General features: G+C 40.5%; 1 protein-coding gene across 2 annotated transcripts; it reads right to left on the bottom strand.

The window, feature by feature from the left end:
• Positions 1-3,896: 3,896 nt before the first annotated feature.
• On the bottom strand, positions 3,897-6,019 carry LOC132476258 (high mobility group protein B3-like). Of its 2 annotated transcripts, none has more exons than XM_060078079.1 (2): positions 6,010-6,019; positions 3,897-4,501 (listed from the first exon to the last, which is right to left on the bottom strand). In XM_060078079.1, the coding sequence occupies exon 2, from the start codon at positions 4,494-4,496 to the stop codon at positions 3,897-3,899; it is 600 nt and encodes a 199-aa protein (XP_059934062.1). In that variant the 5' UTR covers positions 4,497-4,501; positions 6,010-6,019. The 2 variants fall into 2 exon arrangements, with proteins under 2 accessions (XP_059934062.1, XP_059934061.1); XM_060078078.1 differs by lacking the exon at positions 6,010-6,019 and adding an exon at positions 4,656-4,674.
• Positions 6,020-15,011: the final 8,992 nt, after the last annotated feature.

The following is a 15,011-nucleotide window of genomic DNA, read 5'->3' as shown; positions in this document are numbered from 1 at the left end:
TTTGGGACTGCTCTCCTCTTATGTTCTTTCTTTGTATCAGTGAATTGTTTATGCAAGAATGGTCTAATATAGGGATAGTTTGCTTTTAAAATTTCCAATTATAGGCAAAAGTACATTTTTAGGTGGTACGGTACTTTGGATCAAAACTTCCAAAAATTTAGTTGCTTTTATATTTCTTCCCCTTTTCTGCCCTATGCTTCAGTATTTCTATGTTTATAATTTTTAAAAATTAACTCAAGTTGGTAGACTTTATGCATTGCAGATACTCAGAAAAAAGAATAAGGGAAGGACATTATGCTAAGTGAAATAAGCCAGTTTCAACAAGATATATACTGTATGAGTCCACCTATATGAGACTTCTCATATCAGAGAACCAAATTCGAAGAGACAGAAAGTAGAATGGTGGTTGCCAGAAGCTGGGGAGAGTGGGGAACCTGGAGTTGTTTAATGGGTACAGAGTTTCAGATGAAAAGAGTTCTGGAGGTTGGCTGTACAACAATGTCAATGTACTTAACACTACTGAACTGTACAATTAAAAATGGTTAAGGTGGTAAATTTTATGTGTAGTTTACCACAATTTTTTAAAAAGAATAATTGGATTAAACCAGCAATTTATAAACCATATGACATTTATCAATTTATTTTTAAGTAATAATATATGCAACAGCTGAGCTTCTGTATATAAAATGAACCAGGTAAGCACAGTTGTTTTAATAACACAAGAACTATAGTTAGGAACTCAGAGAAAAATCAACTTTAAAGTAGTACAGAACAAGCGACCAGGTAAGTGCAAAGGACATTGTTGGGGGGTGTGCCCACACGCACGTTTCGGGAACCTACAGAAGAGCCTTTTATCTTGCAGTGGCTAACCAATATTCGTATGGTTGGATTTTATCTTGGATAAATAGAGGTGGTTCTCAAGAACTGTGATTAGTGAACCTCAGGTGCTACCACAATGCCAGGAAGCAGATAGTCACCTTGAAAGAAAGATAGAAACAACTATAATCATCTTAGTAAATATAGATGTTTATGTATTTTAAAAACAAGGTCCCCAAATGACCGGCTGCCTGCAGCAGAGCTGCCCACTAGCCTGGACTCCACACAGGCCTCGACGTGAAGGAAAAATAAATCTCATTATTCTTAAAAAATAAATACATAAATCAATAAATCAATATAAAATAAAAACACTGTCTGGTTTATTTTTCACCCATTTCAAAAGAAATGTTTCTATACTACCCAGCCATAAAAAAGAATGAAATTTTGCAACAACATGGATGGACTTGGAGGGTATTGTGCTAAGTGAAATAAGTCAGACAAAGACAAATACTGTATGATATCACTTATATGTGGAATCTAAAACATGTAACAAACTAGTGAATATAACAAAAAAGAAACAGACCCACAGATACAGAAAACATATTAGTGGTTACCAGAGGGGAGAAGGAAGGGGGGAGGAGCAAGATGGGAGTAGGGGATTAAGAGGTACAAACTATTATGTATAAAATAAGCTACAGGGGACTTTCCTGGTGGCACAGCAGATGGGACTCCACGCTCCCAGTGCAGGGGGTCTGGGTTCGATCCCTGGTCAGGGAACTAGATCCCACATGCATAGCGCAACTAAGAGTTCGCATGCCACAACTAAGGAGCCCTGGAGCCGCAACTAAGGAGCCTGCCTGCTGCAACTAAGACCTGGTGCAACCAAATAAATAAAGAAATAAACATTTAATAAAATAAATAAGCTACAAGGAAATATTACACAGCACAGGGAATATAGCCAATATTTTATAACAACTTTAAATGAATTATAACCTTTAAAAATTGTGAATCACTATATTGTACACCTGTAACTTATATAGTATTGTACATCAACTATACTTCAATTAAAAATGTGATATAGGGCTTCCCTGGTGGCGCAGTGGTTGCGAGTCCGCCTGCCGATGCAGGGGACACAGGTTCGTGCCCTGGTCTGGGAAGATCCCACATGCCACGGAGCAGCTGGGCCCGTGAGCCATGGCTGCTGAGCCTGCGCGTCCGGAGCCTGTGCTCCGCAACGGGAGAGGCCACAGCAGTGAGAGGCCCGCGTACCGCAAAAAAAAAAAAAAAAAAAAAAAAAAAAAAAAAAATGTGATATAAAAATATATAGGATGAGCAGATTTTTAAAGTTTAAATCTTTGGGTAATATATTTCCATATTACAAAATCCAAAAAGGATAAAATAGCACATAGTAAACTCTCTCTATAATCCTCAGCACAGTGCTACTGATAGACATTAAAAATGTTATTAGGACTTCCCTGATGGTGCAGTGGTTAAGAATCCACCTGTGAATGCAGGGGACATGGGTCGAGCCCTGGTCTGGGAAGATCCCACATGCCACGGAGCAACGAAGCCCGTGTGCCACAGCTACTGAGCCTGCGCTCTAGAGCCCATGAACCACAACTACTGAGCCCATGTGCCACAACTACTGAAGCCCATGTGCCTAGAGCCCGTGCTCCGCAGTGAGAAGCCACTGCAGTGAGAAGTCCGCGCACTGCAACAAAGAGTAGCCCCCACTAGCCGCAATTAGAGAAAGCCCACGTGCAGCAATGAAGACCCAACACAGCCAAAAAGTAATAAATAAATAAATTTATATATTTTTAAAAATGTTATTAGTTTCTTGTAAATCCTTTCATTCAAATACATATATATAATACATTCATTATATAACATTCATTTATATATATAACATGCTTATACTGTACATTCTAGTGTTTTTTTTCAAATTTTTTAATCTCAAGCTTGGTTCCCTTAAATCTGTCCTTTTTTTTTTTTCTGAGAGCAGTTTCTTTCTTTCTTTCTTTCTTTCTCTCTCTCCTTCCTTCTTTCTCTCTCTCCTTCCTTCCTTCCTTCCTTCCCTCCTTGCTTCCTTCCTTCCTTCCTACCTTCCTTTTGGCTGGGCCATGAGGCATGTGGGATTTTAGTTCCCCAACCAGGGATCAAACCCACTTCCCCTGCAGTGGAAGCAGAGTCTTTTTTTTTTTTTTAATGTAATACTGTTTATTTAACTTCAAAAACATTTCAGCATTCTAAACATACAAAAATAAAAATAACAGAACATTGCAGATTGTGTTTAGCATAGAAGGTTCTTGAACTTTCATCAATGCAGTGGCTCTTGGCTTTGCTGACAATGAAGAGTTCTATGGTTTGTTTAAAAAACAAACAGTTTAAAACTACTGCACTTCAATTAAAAATGATCCAAAACACTTCTCATGCCAGCTGACCCACCCACCCTTTCCACAGCTAAGAATGGCAGCGGGATGCTATGTCTCTATATACAGAAACAAGACAATCTGAAGCTAAATGCATGCCCACTGCAGTGTCCAGAGGTCCAGCCCCACAGTGCATGCCCTGAGCTATGGCCCCTCCGGAAGGCATCACCCCTACAGCCGCCATGCCAAGCAAGGAGCATCAAGAGTGTGTCTCGGTTGCTTTGTCCTTTTTACAAACTATAGATATGTACAGTTGAGAACTCGGGATTCCTAGCCAATAACCATAGAGTTAACACACCACCTCACAAATTAAAAAAAAAAAAAAGAAAATGCCAGAAACATCTTTAAATGCCTTGTCACACCAACAGCAAAGTGCACAGAGTGAGGAGAACAGGAGAGCCTTTTCATTTTTTAAAATGTTTGGAAACATGTACAACTTTGATACAGTTTCCGGGTGCTCCAGACACCCATAGCCACTTCATGTAAACCACTGACAATTGCTAGAGCACTCTGAGAGACTACGATATGATCATGATCCAACTGGGTAATTCAACGTAATGTGGGCAACAGATACGTCTTGGGCGAGAGGTGTGTCAATCACGGCACTCCCTACTCTAAGGTATTCACAGGGAGACAGATCAACAGTTTTTTTTATTCATCCTCCTCTTCCTCCTCCTCCTCTTCTTCATCCTCGTCTTCTTCATCTTCCTCTTCCACCTTTTTCCGGACAACTTTAGAAGGACCCTTGGCGCCATCAAACTTCCCTTTAGACTTATAGTCTGTGACATCCTTCTCGTATTTCTCCTTCAGCTTCGCTGCCTTGTTGATGTATGGCTGCTTCTCGCTGTCTCTTAAGTTATTCCACATCTCGCCCAGCTTCTTTGCCACATCTCCAATAGAGATGCCAGGGTTTGTAGATTTGATCTTGGGGCGGAATTCGGAACAGAACAGGAAAAATCCAGACAGTGGCCTCTTGGGGGCATTCGGGTCCTTCTTCTTGCCTCCCTTAGCTGGTCCGTAATCCTTCATTTCCCGATCATAGCGCACTTTATCTGCCTTTGCCATTTCATCAAATTTAGACTTCTCTTTCCCAGACATTGTCTTCCACCTCTCAGAGCACTTCTTGGAAAATTCTGCAAAATTGACAGGGACCTCGGGGTTTTTCTTCTTATGGTCCTCTCTGCACGTCTGCACAAAGAAGGCATAAGCAGACATCTTGCCCTTTGGTTTCTTGGGATCACCTTTAGCCATCTTGACTGTATTGTTCGCTAGCCTGGGCAGCTGCAGGGCAGGACGCGCGGCTCAGCGCTCCAAAGCCTCGCGCTAGCTGCCTCCACGAGAGCCGCCTCGAAGCACAGAGTCTTAAGCACTGGATTGTCAGGGAAGTTCCTCTAGTTTTTCTTCTTACACTGTTCAATACCTTGCTTTTTTCACTCAATATATATTTGGGAGAGCTTTCCATTTTGGGCGTTAAAGAGCTTTCAAATTCTTTTTTTGAACACAGAATACTCCATTGAGTGGATGTATCATAATCAATTTTTTTTTCGGTGCCGCACGGCTCATGGGGTCTCAGTTCGCCGACCAGGGATCGAGCCAAGGCCTATGGCAGTGAAAGCACCGAGTCCTAACCACTGGACTGCCAGGGAAATCCCTATCATAATCAATTTAACTTGTTTCTTTTTTTTTTTAATTCAGTGTTTTCTCTTATTTATTTATTTATGGCCACACCCCAGGGCATGAGGAACTTCCCCAACCAGGGACTGAACTCGTGCCCCCTGCATTGGAGGAGCAGTCTTTTTTTTTTTTACTTTTTTTGTGTGTGTGGGGATAAATATTTATTTGTTTTTGGCTGCATTGGGTCTTAGTTGCAGTGCACTGGCTTCTCTCTACTTGTGGCTCTCAGGCTCATTAGTTGTGGTGCGTGGGCTTAGTAGTTGAGGTGTGCAGGCTTAGTTGCCCCGCAACATGTGGGATCTTAGTTCCCTGACCAGGGATTGAACCCACGTCCCCTGCATTGGAAGGTGGATTCTTAACCACTGGACCACCAGGGAAGCCCTGACTTGTTTCCTATTGATGGACATTTTGGTTGTTTCTATTATAATAAATGTTTTTAAGCAATAGTGAATTTGGACCTAATAAATAGATACGGACCAATCGGCTGCTAATGATTGACCACTGACTTTAAGAATCCCAAAGCCCATCTAGTCTAGTTCCCCCACCCCAAACAAATAAAAATCATAAGTGCCTTGCCTAAGATCTTATAGCTAGTTAGTGGCAGAGGCTAGACTAAAATCTGATAGCCCTGAGTATGAGTCCTCTTTTCAGCAAATCAGTATAATTATCATTTCATTGCATTGTAAATAGTTTCCTTAAAAAATATATCATCTTAGAGATTTGAATTTGAGCTGAGAAAGGATAATGTAGCATTTTACTTTCCCCTCACCCCCAGAACATTTTAATCTTTTTTTTTTTTTTTTTTTTGCGGTACGCGGGCCTCTCACTGTTGTGGCCTCTCCCGTTGCAAGTACAGGCTCCAGATACACAGGCCATGGCTCACGGACCCAGCTGCTCCGCGGCATGTGGGATCTTCCCAGACCGGGGCACAAACCCGTGTCCCCTGCATCGGCAGGCAGACTCTCAACCACTGTGCCACCAGGGAAGCCCTGCTGAGGATTTTTGCATCTATGTTCATCAGTGATATTGGTCTGTAGTTTTCTTTCTTTGTGACATCTGTGTCTGGTTTTGGTATCAGGTTGATTGTGGCCTCGTAGAATGAATTTGGGAGTGTTCCTTCCTCTGCTATATTTTGGAAGAGTTTGAGAAGGATAGGTGTTAGCTCTTCTCTAAATGTTTGATAGAATTCGCCTGTGAAGCCATCTGGTCCTGGGCTTTTGTTTGTTGGAAGATTTTTAATCACAGTCTCAATTTCATTGCTTGTGATTGGTCTGTTTATATTTTCTATTTCTTCCTGGTTCATTCTCGGAAGGTTGTGCTTTTCTAAGAATGCATCCATTTCTTCCAGGTTGTCCATTTTCTTGGCATATAGTTGCTTGTAGTAATTGCTCATGATTCTTTGTATTTCTGCAGTGTCAGTTGTTACTTCTTTTTTTTTTTTTTTTTGCAGTACGTGGGCCTCTCGCTGTTGTGGCCTCTCCCCTTGCGGAGCACAGGCTCCGGACGCGCAGGCTCAGTGGCCATGGCTCACGGGCCCAGCCGCTCCGCGGCATGTGGGATCTTCCTGGACCGGGGCATGAACCCGTGACCCCTGCATCGGCAGGCGGACTCTCAACCACTGCGCCACCAGGGAAGCCCAGTTGTTACTTCTTTTTCATTTCTAATTCTGTTGATTTGAGTCTTCTCCCTTTTTTTCTGGATGAGTCTGGCTAATAGTTTATCAATTTTGTTTATCTTCTCAAAGAACCAGCTTTTAGTTTTATTGATCTTTGCTACTGTTTCCTTCATTTCTTTTTCATTTATTTCTTACCTGATATTTATGATTTCTTTCCTTCTGCTAACTTTGGGGTTTTTTTGTTCTTCTTCCTCTAATCGCTTTAGGTGTAAGGTTATGTTGTTTATTTGAGATGTTTCTTGTTTCTTGAGGTAGGATTGTGTTGCTATAAACTTCCCTCTTAGAACTGCTTTTGCTGCATCCCATTGGTTTTGGGTCGTCGTGTTTTCATTGTCATTTGTCCCCCTCCCCCTTTTAAAGTTTCTCTTAAGTTGTTAATATGCAAGTTAAATCTGACTTTATAGGTTTGTAAACTCCTTGATGGTTAAAATCTTCTCTCTCTTTTGTTTCTCCCACAGGCCATATGATATACACTCAAGTATTTTGGACTTAGTTTTATTCTTCTAATAATTAAGTTCATACTTGACATCATCCTGAAAAAGAATCAGTGTGTGTTCTATTCAACACTATTCTAAGCATTTCATTTAATGTCTCTGGCATAGTCAAAACTCAGTTGTGAGAAGGCTAGAGACAGTGACAGTGAAAAACAAAATAGCATTGTTCAAAGAGTCTTAGTTTTACCTTTGGTCTTACCCAAGACTTCTAAAACTGGAGTTACTAAAAAGTGATTAAACTGATTTATTTTTTATTTAGTACATACTAAGTGCCAGATACTATATGAGGCACAAGGATGATTCAGTCTCTGCAGAAGTCATTTCCTTTCTCTCTGTTTTCAATGTTGTACAGCAAGAAATTAAGGGCTGAGTAGTCCATAACTAGATAATCAAGCCCGAAATAACCAGGCATTGGCTGCAGTTTTTTAAATAAGTTTAAAAAGCCATAAGAAACAAGCTATAAGTAATAAGATGCAAAATATTCAAGGTGTTACTGCTGGGCAATTTATGAATTATTTTCTTCTTTTCTACAATAAATCCATCTCTCTATCTCATAGGTCAGTTTTCGCCTGACTGCAACTACATTTCTCACATTTACATGAAAATAAATGGGCAAATACTACTGTCATTTAATTAAAACCCACTCTGTAGTGCTCACTGTGCCATACTCTGTGGTTTGTGCATTATGCACTCTAATCTAATCCTTACAATAGCCCTAAAATAGCTCAAAAAATTGCTATCCCCATTTTATAGATAAGGTAACTGAAGTTCTGAGAACATTTAGGCAGTTTCCCAAAGTAACAGAGTAAACGACAAATCTGGGGTTTGATTCCTATTCTTTGTGATTCAGCTCTAAAGGGTGAAACTCCATCAGTAAAATCCATGAAACATTTTTTTAAATTTTAAAATTAATATTGTTAATGTGATTATTTACCCAGCCCCCATGTTCTATGAATTAATATACTTTATTAAATTAAATAAGCATGGAAGACTATATGCCTTTTAGTCACCTGCACAAAAATAAGGAAAGAAAATTGCATTTTGACAGGTGCCAAATATCATAAATTATATCAGAGTATAATTTTAGACTGTATGTAGTATAAGGCTTCCAATATTACAGTCTGAAAAACTAATGTGAATTCCCCACCATGTTAAGATCTCTCATAGTTTGGGTCTTGCTAGACAAAATGGCACAAGGGTCATTACTTATGATTAACAAAGTGATGCAGAACTTTTGGAAAAGTCGAAAGTGGCTGTAATTAGGAGATTAACTCATTATTTCTGCAGTAGTCTGGTTTGATCAGCCTGAGAAAGGGTACTTTTCTAGTTCTTGTTTCTGAAAGGAGTGAGCTGAAAGTTTAACCCTGTGAGCTAGGTCAATGTGTACAGCTCTAGAGCCTGATGCTCTTTCTGCGGTGCCACTCTTTCTCCTCAACGTGCTTTCATATCACACAGTATGTATTTACCACACTATTTTAATAAACAGGGAGTGGATCATACAGCAAAATATAGTTCTAAGGCTTTCTTTATCCTCTGTTATATAAGTAAATTTTTAGTTAAATGATTTAGTGTAACTGAGCAGGACCCTGTGGAACCTTCCCGGGACAGATGACCCCCCCCACCAACTCCCATCCTCCACCTGCCTCTTGTTTGTAGAAAAATTTTAGCCTCCTAGGCCTTCCCCCAGTTCCAAAGGATAAATTTAATCAGAGAAATGAGAAAATGCAGAGGAAAATAGGCAAGCAAGACAAAATAATAATTTTGCTATTAAACAAAGTCAAGGATATTTAGTACCTCCTCAAGGACTATAGATAATATCCTGAGCCATATCCTTTGAGCTGTTTTGAATATACTGGAACCCCCACAAGGTAGAAGAAGTTAACTGTATGCTGCCCGCCAGTTGGAACCAGAAGGCCTAGCTGACCAAAGATTTATGGCTCAGATAATGTTCCAACCACAAGTGAGACATGATGGCTACTTTTGTGTGATCAAGACAATCATCTCTGAAAATAGAAGATTGCCCCCTCCCCAGAATGTAGCCCTTTCCTCTTTTCCCTGTGTAATCGCCAAGCAAAACCTGGTAAGTAGGGATTTGGTTCTTTGGGACATGACTCCACCTTCTCCCCAGGATTGCTGGCTTCTTCAATAAAGCCATCTTTCCTTTTCACCCAACACTTGCCTCTCGGTATTGGATTCCTGAGCGACAATCAGGTGAACCTGAGTTCAGTAACATTAGTATGGAGAAAAATTTCCAGTACCATTATCAGATTATATCATGGTGAATTGCTGTTAAATAATATATTACTTCTTCTGAAATTTAACATCCACTTAGCTTAGATTTCTGTACTTTGTGTCTTGCTTTGCAAAAGTCTAATATAATTTGAATATAAAGAAGGAAAAGGAATGAGTATTTGCATTACAAAAGGATCCCTGGACAATTATTCATTTATTTCAGGGTTCCAATTTTCGCTGTTTTCTCAGTGGATTCTCTTCTTCTTACCCACCACCACCCTCCTCGAAATGACTGTTACCTCAACCCTGGACTGACTAAAATCCTAAATGATATCCCATTTTCTACTCTTGCCATGGGGTCTTGCACACACTTTTCTTCCTGCCTTCAAAGCACTGTTCCCTCACAGTCTCCTGACCCCTTCACCCTTAGTGATTTTTTTTTTTTGGCCATGCCACATGCGGGATCTTAGTTCCCCAACGGGGGACTGAACCCATGCCCCCTGCAGTGGAAGCATGAAGTCTTAACCACTGGACCATCAGGGAAGACCCCCTTAGTGCTTTTTAAATTTCAACTCAATAATCACTTTCTCAAGGAAACTTCCCAGAACTCCCTAAAGATATAAATTATGCACATTATAGAACCCCACAGCACTATGTATTCTCCTGTAAAGGAATTAATAGATTTGTAAGTGTGATCAATGATACATTTGATCAATGTCTGTTTCTCTCACTAGATGGCAAACTCCATGAGGCAAGGACCATTACTGCTGTTGTTGTTAGCTGACCACATACTTCCAGTGCCTAGCACAGGGCCTGGTACCTAGGTGTTCAATAAATATTTGTTGAATAGATGAATATAGATATTAACTACTATTAGACTGAAAGTCTGTAGGCAAAGATAAAGTTGAGGTTTGGTAGTTCCTTCCCACCAAAGATCAATTGGAAAGACAGATAAAACAAAGTTCTGAAATTATGCCAATAAAACAATAGAAAATATGTTATTGATTCATAACTTAAATCAGATGCAGTTGCCTTCTAAGGAATTTAGGGAAGAAATTAAGGTACATTTCTCTGTAGCATCCTTCTGGTAAAAATCTGAAAAACATTCCAACTAGGTTAAATAGCACGAGGCTCTTGTGCATTTCCACCATTTCCCAACAGAATAAAATGGTAATATTTTTTAATATCCTTCAAGAATATTAAAGGCAAAAATGAAAATTTTATGACTGTTTATGATATAATTTTGTATACTGTTCTACCTTTTTTTCTCTAGTTGTTTCTTATATATTTTGTGTCTTCAACTGGACTAAAAGTTCACTAAGGCCCTGCTTTATACCAGTGGTTCTTAATTTTGGCGATATTGTCTCCCAGGGGCATTTGACATGTCTGGAGACTTTTGCTTGTCATAATGGGGAGGAGGGGAATGCTACTATCACTTAGTGGGTGGAGACCAGACATACTGCTAAACATCCTACAATGCGCAGGACAGTCTCCTCCCCTCATAAAGCATTATCTGGACCAAAATATCAATAGTGCCAAGGTTGAGAAACTCTGCTTTATACTTCTCTGGGAAAAGGAAGGGTCTAAATTAATGGTCTTGGGATATATTTATACTATTATTTAATAATGTATTAAATACATTATATTGTATATAATTATCTATTATAATTAGATAGCAATACAATTTATATGTATTTTTATTATATATAATTACATATACTGTGTGTAAATATGATACTTTAATTAGTAAACATATATACATTATTAATAAATATACATTAACTATATGTATTAAAGATACACAGGGACTTCCCTGGTGGTCCAGTGGCAAAGAATCTGCCTTACAATGCAAGGGACACGGGTTTGATCCCTCATCAGGGAACTAAGATCCCACATGCTGCAGGGCAACTAAGCCCATGCGCCACAACTACTGAGCTCACGTGCCTTAACTAGAGAGCCCGCTTGCTGCAAACTACAGAGCCCATGTGCCCTGGAGCCCGCACCACAACTAGAGAAGAGAAACCCCACATGCCACAACTAGAGAGAAGCCCACACGCTGCATCAGAAGATCTCTCATGCCTCAACGAAGATCCTGCGTGCTGCAACTAAGACCTGACGCGGCCAAAATAAATAAAATAAATAAATAAATAATAAAGATATATAGTTGAGATCTTGCATTAAGGAATGGCGTTTTTGTAAAGATAAGTGACATACAAAATAATTGTTGACTGGTTTTGGAAAGGGAAAAGGGACAAATGGGATATCTATTATTGGCTTTGCTATTTAGAAATTGTTCATTCGAATAATCCCTGCCATATAGTGATTTGAAAAACATTTCTGGAGCATTAATAGTGACATTTTCATCTACAGCAAAGGTGCAGTATGACCTCACCTCTCAAGATTGGGTTAGAGGAGGGCGCCTGACTCAAATTTGGCCAGTGAAAAATTATTTTCCGGTGCTTTAAGATATCCTGTATCCTTAGAACAAATTCTCCTTTTTTGCTTAAACTAGCTTGAGAAAGTTTCTGTTACTTTCAAGCCAAGAGGCTTTAACCAAGAGAACTACTCTAGGGATGACTGTAAAATTCATCTCTAGGGGAAGACTGCTCTTTTGAAAAACAGTTTAATGGGTCTTCTGGGTATATGAAAGTAAAATTTCATTCTGGAGTGAAGCTCAGAACAATTACAAACAACTGTAATGCACAGTAATGCAAAGGGGTGACTTCTTTGTGAGCAAGGCTGCATCTTTGCAGGAGCATGTTAATTCTTGTTTGCTTGTTGTTGTTGGAGAAGGAGAGGTCTTTATTATTATTTTTTATTATTAGAGTTGGAGACAAAAAGAGATCAGAGTCTGGGAAAGGCAAGATTGGATAAAGGAGGCTTTTCCCTGGCCAGCTGAGTTGGCCCATGGAACAGAGTGAGTAGAGGATCCCCAATGAAGAAACATGACCAAGGAACTCCAGTAGTAGATTATACTGTTTAGTTTGAGGATTTTTCTTGCATTGTGCTCAGGTTTCACTGAAAAAACATTTTAACTTAGAAGTCTCGTCTTAACTGTGCTTTGTGAGAATAAGGAAGGAGTTGTGCTCAAGCTTAAGGACAAGGTATTGCTGGCAGTGCGTAGTGGCACAACCACTTTGGAAAGCTCTTTTTTTCTTTTCTTTATTTTTTTACTGAAGTATACTTGATTTACAACGTTGTGTTACTGCTGTACAGTGAAGTGACTCAGTTATATTGATACATATATATATACATATATATACATTCTTTTTTTAAAGAGTATTTTTTAAAATATTTATTTATTTATTATTTATTTATTTTGGCTGTGTCGGGTCTTAGTTGCGGCATGTGGGATCTTTAGTTGCAGCATGCGGGCTTCTTAGTTGCAGCATGTGGACTCTTAGGTGCGGCACGCATGCAGGATCTAGGTCCCCGACCAGGAGTCAAACCCGGGCCCCCTGCATTGGGAGTGCCGAGTCCTACCCACTGGACCACCAGGGAAGTCCCTATATACGTTCTTTTTCATATTCTTTTCCATTATATTTTTAAAATTTAATTTAATTTATTTATTTTTGGCTGCACTGGGTCTTCGTTGCTGCGCGTGGGCTTTCTCTAGTTGCGGTGAGCGGGGGTTACTCTTCATTGTGGTGCGCAGGCTTCTCATCGCGGTGGCTTCTCTTGTTGCGGAGCACCAGCTCTAGGTAAGTGGGCTCAGTAGTTGTGGCTCTGGGGCTCTAGAGCGCAGGCTCAGTAGTTGTGGCTCATGGGCTTAGTTGCTCTGCATCATGTGGGATCTTCCCGGACCAGGGCTTGAACCTGTGTCCCCTGCATTGGCAGGCGGATTCTTAACCACTGCGCCACCAGGGAAGCCCTCCATTATGTTTTATCAGAGGATACTGAATACAGTTCCCTGTGCTATAAAGAAGGACCTTGTTGTTTATCCATTCTATATATACCAGTTTGCATCTGCTAATCCCAAACTCCCATGGAAACCTCTTTGACTGTGTCTTGTATACCCCCCAAGCCAGCAACTCTACCCTAGAAAAATTCTTGCACATATGAATCAGGAGACTATTATAAGAATATTCATAGCAATGTACATAACAGTGGGAGGGAGTGCGGAAAGGAAAAAATCTAAATGTTGGAGATAAGAAAATGGATTTATAAATCATGGTATGTTCATATAATGGAACACTACAAAGCAGGGAAAACACAATTACATACAACAGGGATGGATTCTAGAAGCATGTTGATTGAAAAGAAGCAGCAGCATAATACAGCATGGAAGTAATTTTATCATTGAAAGACAAGTGAAAATAAACAGTATATTGTCTGGGAATATATATGGTAATTGCATAAAGAAAAGTTGAAATGATTTTTAAAAAATCAGGATAGTGATTACCTTGAGAGGAAGCAGGGAGAAGGTGCGATATGGAAGGAGCACACAGGAAGAATCAATAATACAGGTTGTTTCATAAGTTGGGTGTACATTCACAGGTGTTCACTTTACTATGTTTGATAACTTACATTAATATATATTCTTTTTTACATATCAGACTTTCTAAAAATGAAAGAATAAAGTAATTGTCAAATTTCTTGACAGTACAGAGTTCTACTGGCTGAGAGTGCAAAGAATCGTTTTGTTTTGTTTTTAAGCTCTGGGGGTGGAGGGGTAAAGATTCCCACTTAAACAGCTGTCTTGAACATCTTTGTGAGCTAGGGCGTAATTTCCTCTGTTTTGGGGACATGAATGATTTCTGCCCAGCATTCCGCAGGAACTCTAAAGCAGTGAGCGAAGAAATGGTGAGACCATATGGAGACAGCAGAAGGACAGTTACACTGTTGCAAAAACAGAACAGTGCTTTATATTCAACAAGTTGCTGTAGCTGGTTTACGTCCTTTTTATATAGTTCTATACAGTTTCCAAAGGTTGCAACATTTTCCCTTCTTAGAAACTGAGGGGAGGGACACTCCCTCTTTCCTTCTGCCTCCTTCCCACCCACCCTGCCTTGGCACCTGTTGTTCCCTATGCTTGGAAGACCTTCCCTGCTTTGTTGATCGGCCGACTCGGTACCTCCTTTAAAATTTTAAGTTTAAGGGCTAATGCCTTTTGGAAACTGTCTTCTCTCACTCTGATTTCTCATCCCAGCATCATCACAGCTCTGAGATTTCTGGGTAACTCTCTTCGTCAAGCCTGCTTCCGGGAGGGTAAGATTAGCTTACCCAAACTAATCTGTGAGGATAGTGCAGTGGGGACGGAGAAGCGGGTTCCTGGGTCAAGCCGACTTGTTCAAACCCCGACCCACCTATCTCTCTGCGGGTTTGGATTAATCACAGGGCTTCGGGTTCTTCAGTTTGATTGAGGAAGGCTTTGACTCCAAAAAGTTAATACTCGACATACCCAGCCACCGCTTAGCACCTCCCGGTGTCCTCGCCCTTTCTCCGGGAGCCTCAGGGCTGGACCGAATCATCCTACAAACATCTCCAGTCTTAATACTGGAGGTGCCCGCATCGCCGCACCTCGCTGGGCGGAGAAAGTCCTCCAAGCGGAAGGAGGGGCCTGATGCAGGGGGCCGAAGAGACCGCCTTAGCGGCACTCTAGCCCGCCGAGGTCACTCAGCTCTCCCCACGTGGGGTTCCTGATTGGCTGAAGGCCGTCGCTCGCACTCTCGTTTTCCGGGATGGAGGCGG

This window comes from Mesoplodon densirostris, chromosome 16 (assembly GCF_025265405.1).
Source record: "Mesoplodon densirostris isolate mMesDen1 chromosome 16, mMesDen1 primary haplotype, whole genome shotgun sequence".
NCBI classification, from domain to species: Eukaryota; Metazoa; Chordata; class Mammalia; order Artiodactyla; family Ziphiidae; genus Mesoplodon; species Mesoplodon densirostris.
This window is presented reverse-complemented; position numbering and strand designations above follow the sequence as displayed.